Here is a 1,509-nt window from a genome sequence, read left to right on the forward strand (position 1 = left end):
CGCCTATGAGGTTGGTTAGTGAAAACTTTAGGAAAGACTAGAATTGCAAGATTTTATTTGTCTCTCCGTACACTCACTGATCAATAAGGCATTCCACAGGGGAATTAGGCACTCTTCATGCTCTGGATGGACTTGTTGATTTGCACCTTGACGTTGGTGGCCATGATCTTCTTCAGGACCTCCCGCAAAGCCTTCCTGAAGCCGGCCACGTGGACGTCCTTCATAGCACTGTCTTCCAAGTTGGTCACTTTCTTCAGTTCGTCACGACCCAACCTGACCTTGTAACTCGCGATGCTCTGAGGCACAAGGTTCTCCAAGTTGATCTGGATGTCGGCGAACAGCTTTTCCACCTGCTCCACCACCTGGCCGGCCTCAGTCTGGGCCGGGGCTTCCCCAACGCCGTCGAACTGGACACTGAAAGCGGCGTTGACGCGAACGTCCTCCATGACGACGGAGCCCGTGAGCACGCCCTGCGGAACATGTGCGTCGCGGGAGTAATGTCCGAGCTCTGTGCAGAGGTCTTTTTCTTATTCTGTTAGGAACTGGCGGCGATTTGCCCACGGCGTTCTCGAGACATAATACTGGAAACAATTCTAAAGATTCCTAAATCCTAGAAAGTTCAATCTATCACAACATTCTTTGGCGAGGCGTTTTACATTTCTTACGTATCAGCAATATTTTTTTTTCTAAAGGTGCTTTTCTCTAAATCGCAGTCGTTTAATCCCTATCATTTTTATACTCACCGATAACAAATAGTCTGTTCTTGCTCAAACTATCAGGCTTTAAATACAGACGACCCCATACCTGGTTGGTGTTGAAGGACGCAGACTTGGAGCGGCGGAGGGAGCAGAGTCCGGTCGCGTTGGCATGTGTGATCACCAAGTTCTCCGAGCTGTGTCCGATTATGTCCACCTGGAGGGGCAGGATCGACTCCCCATTCTGCACGTTTTTCGATTCGCACCACCCTAAGGTTCTGCCAGAACGAGATCAAACGAACGTAAAGGGGTAGCCAAATACACACAGGAGAGTTGAGTAAACGCAGGAAGCACTGATAGTGAGCGCCACCAGCAAAAGCAAGGCAAATGGAATGGCATCTTACTGCATGTTTTGGACAGCGCCCTCGAGGACTGCGTCAAGGATCTGGTTGGGCGTGGCAGGGTTGTCGACAGCGCGAGCGGGCAGGGGCTGGGGGTCTCCGCCGACGAGCCTCAGAGGGTCGTCCCTCTGGCCGGGTATCGCCGCACACGCGCCGAGGGCCACTGCTAGGCTCACTATCCTCAACATGGCTACGTCTGCTCAAGCATAGTTATATTGTCCTTGATAGTTAGGTAAAGACCTTGATAATGAAGATGAAAATGCAAATGAGAGTAAAGTAAGGCCCACGGGTTGTGCAGTTGCACGTATACAAACAATCATTATACAAATAATCATAACAATATGTAAGGTATGTACTTGGATAATATATGAAATATATCATGCAAGTACACATATAAAAAGGACACAGCCACA

General features: G+C 49.4%; 1 protein-coding gene across 1 annotated transcript; it reads right to left on the reverse strand.

Annotated features, from left to right (window-relative positions):
- Positions 1 to 50: 50 nt before the first annotated feature.
- LOC119592329 lies at positions 51 to 1,302 on the reverse strand. The gene is made up of 3 exons (XM_037941157.1): positions 1,100 to 1,302; positions 805 to 973; positions 51 to 470 (listed from the first exon to the last, which is right to left on the reverse strand). Exons 1-3 carry the CDS (start codon positions 1,282 to 1,284, stop codon positions 105 to 107), a joined length of 720 nt encoding a protein of 239 aa, XP_037797085.1. The 5' UTR covers positions 1,285 to 1,302; the 3' UTR covers positions 51 to 104.
- Between the last annotated feature and the right edge of the window lie 207 nt (positions 1,303 to 1,509).

Source organism: Penaeus monodon, chromosome 30 (assembly GCF_015228065.2).
Source record: "Penaeus monodon isolate SGIC_2016 chromosome 30, NSTDA_Pmon_1, whole genome shotgun sequence".
NCBI classification, from domain to species: Eukaryota; Metazoa; Arthropoda; class Malacostraca; order Decapoda; family Penaeidae; genus Penaeus; species Penaeus monodon.

Coding starts and splice junctions, on each gene's coding strand:
- LOC119592329 (XM_037941157.1), bottom strand. CDS start 1,284: ATGTTGAGGATAGTGAGCCTAGCAGTGGCCCTCGGCGCGTGTGCGGCG. Junction 974..1,099: donor GGCGCTGTCCAAAACATGCA/GTAAGATGCCAT, acceptor TCGTTCTGGCAG/AACCTTAGGGTGGTGCGAAT. Junction 471..804: donor CGTCCTTCAACACCAACCAG/GTATGGGGTCGT, acceptor CATGTTCCGCAG/GGCGTGCTCACGGGCTCCGT.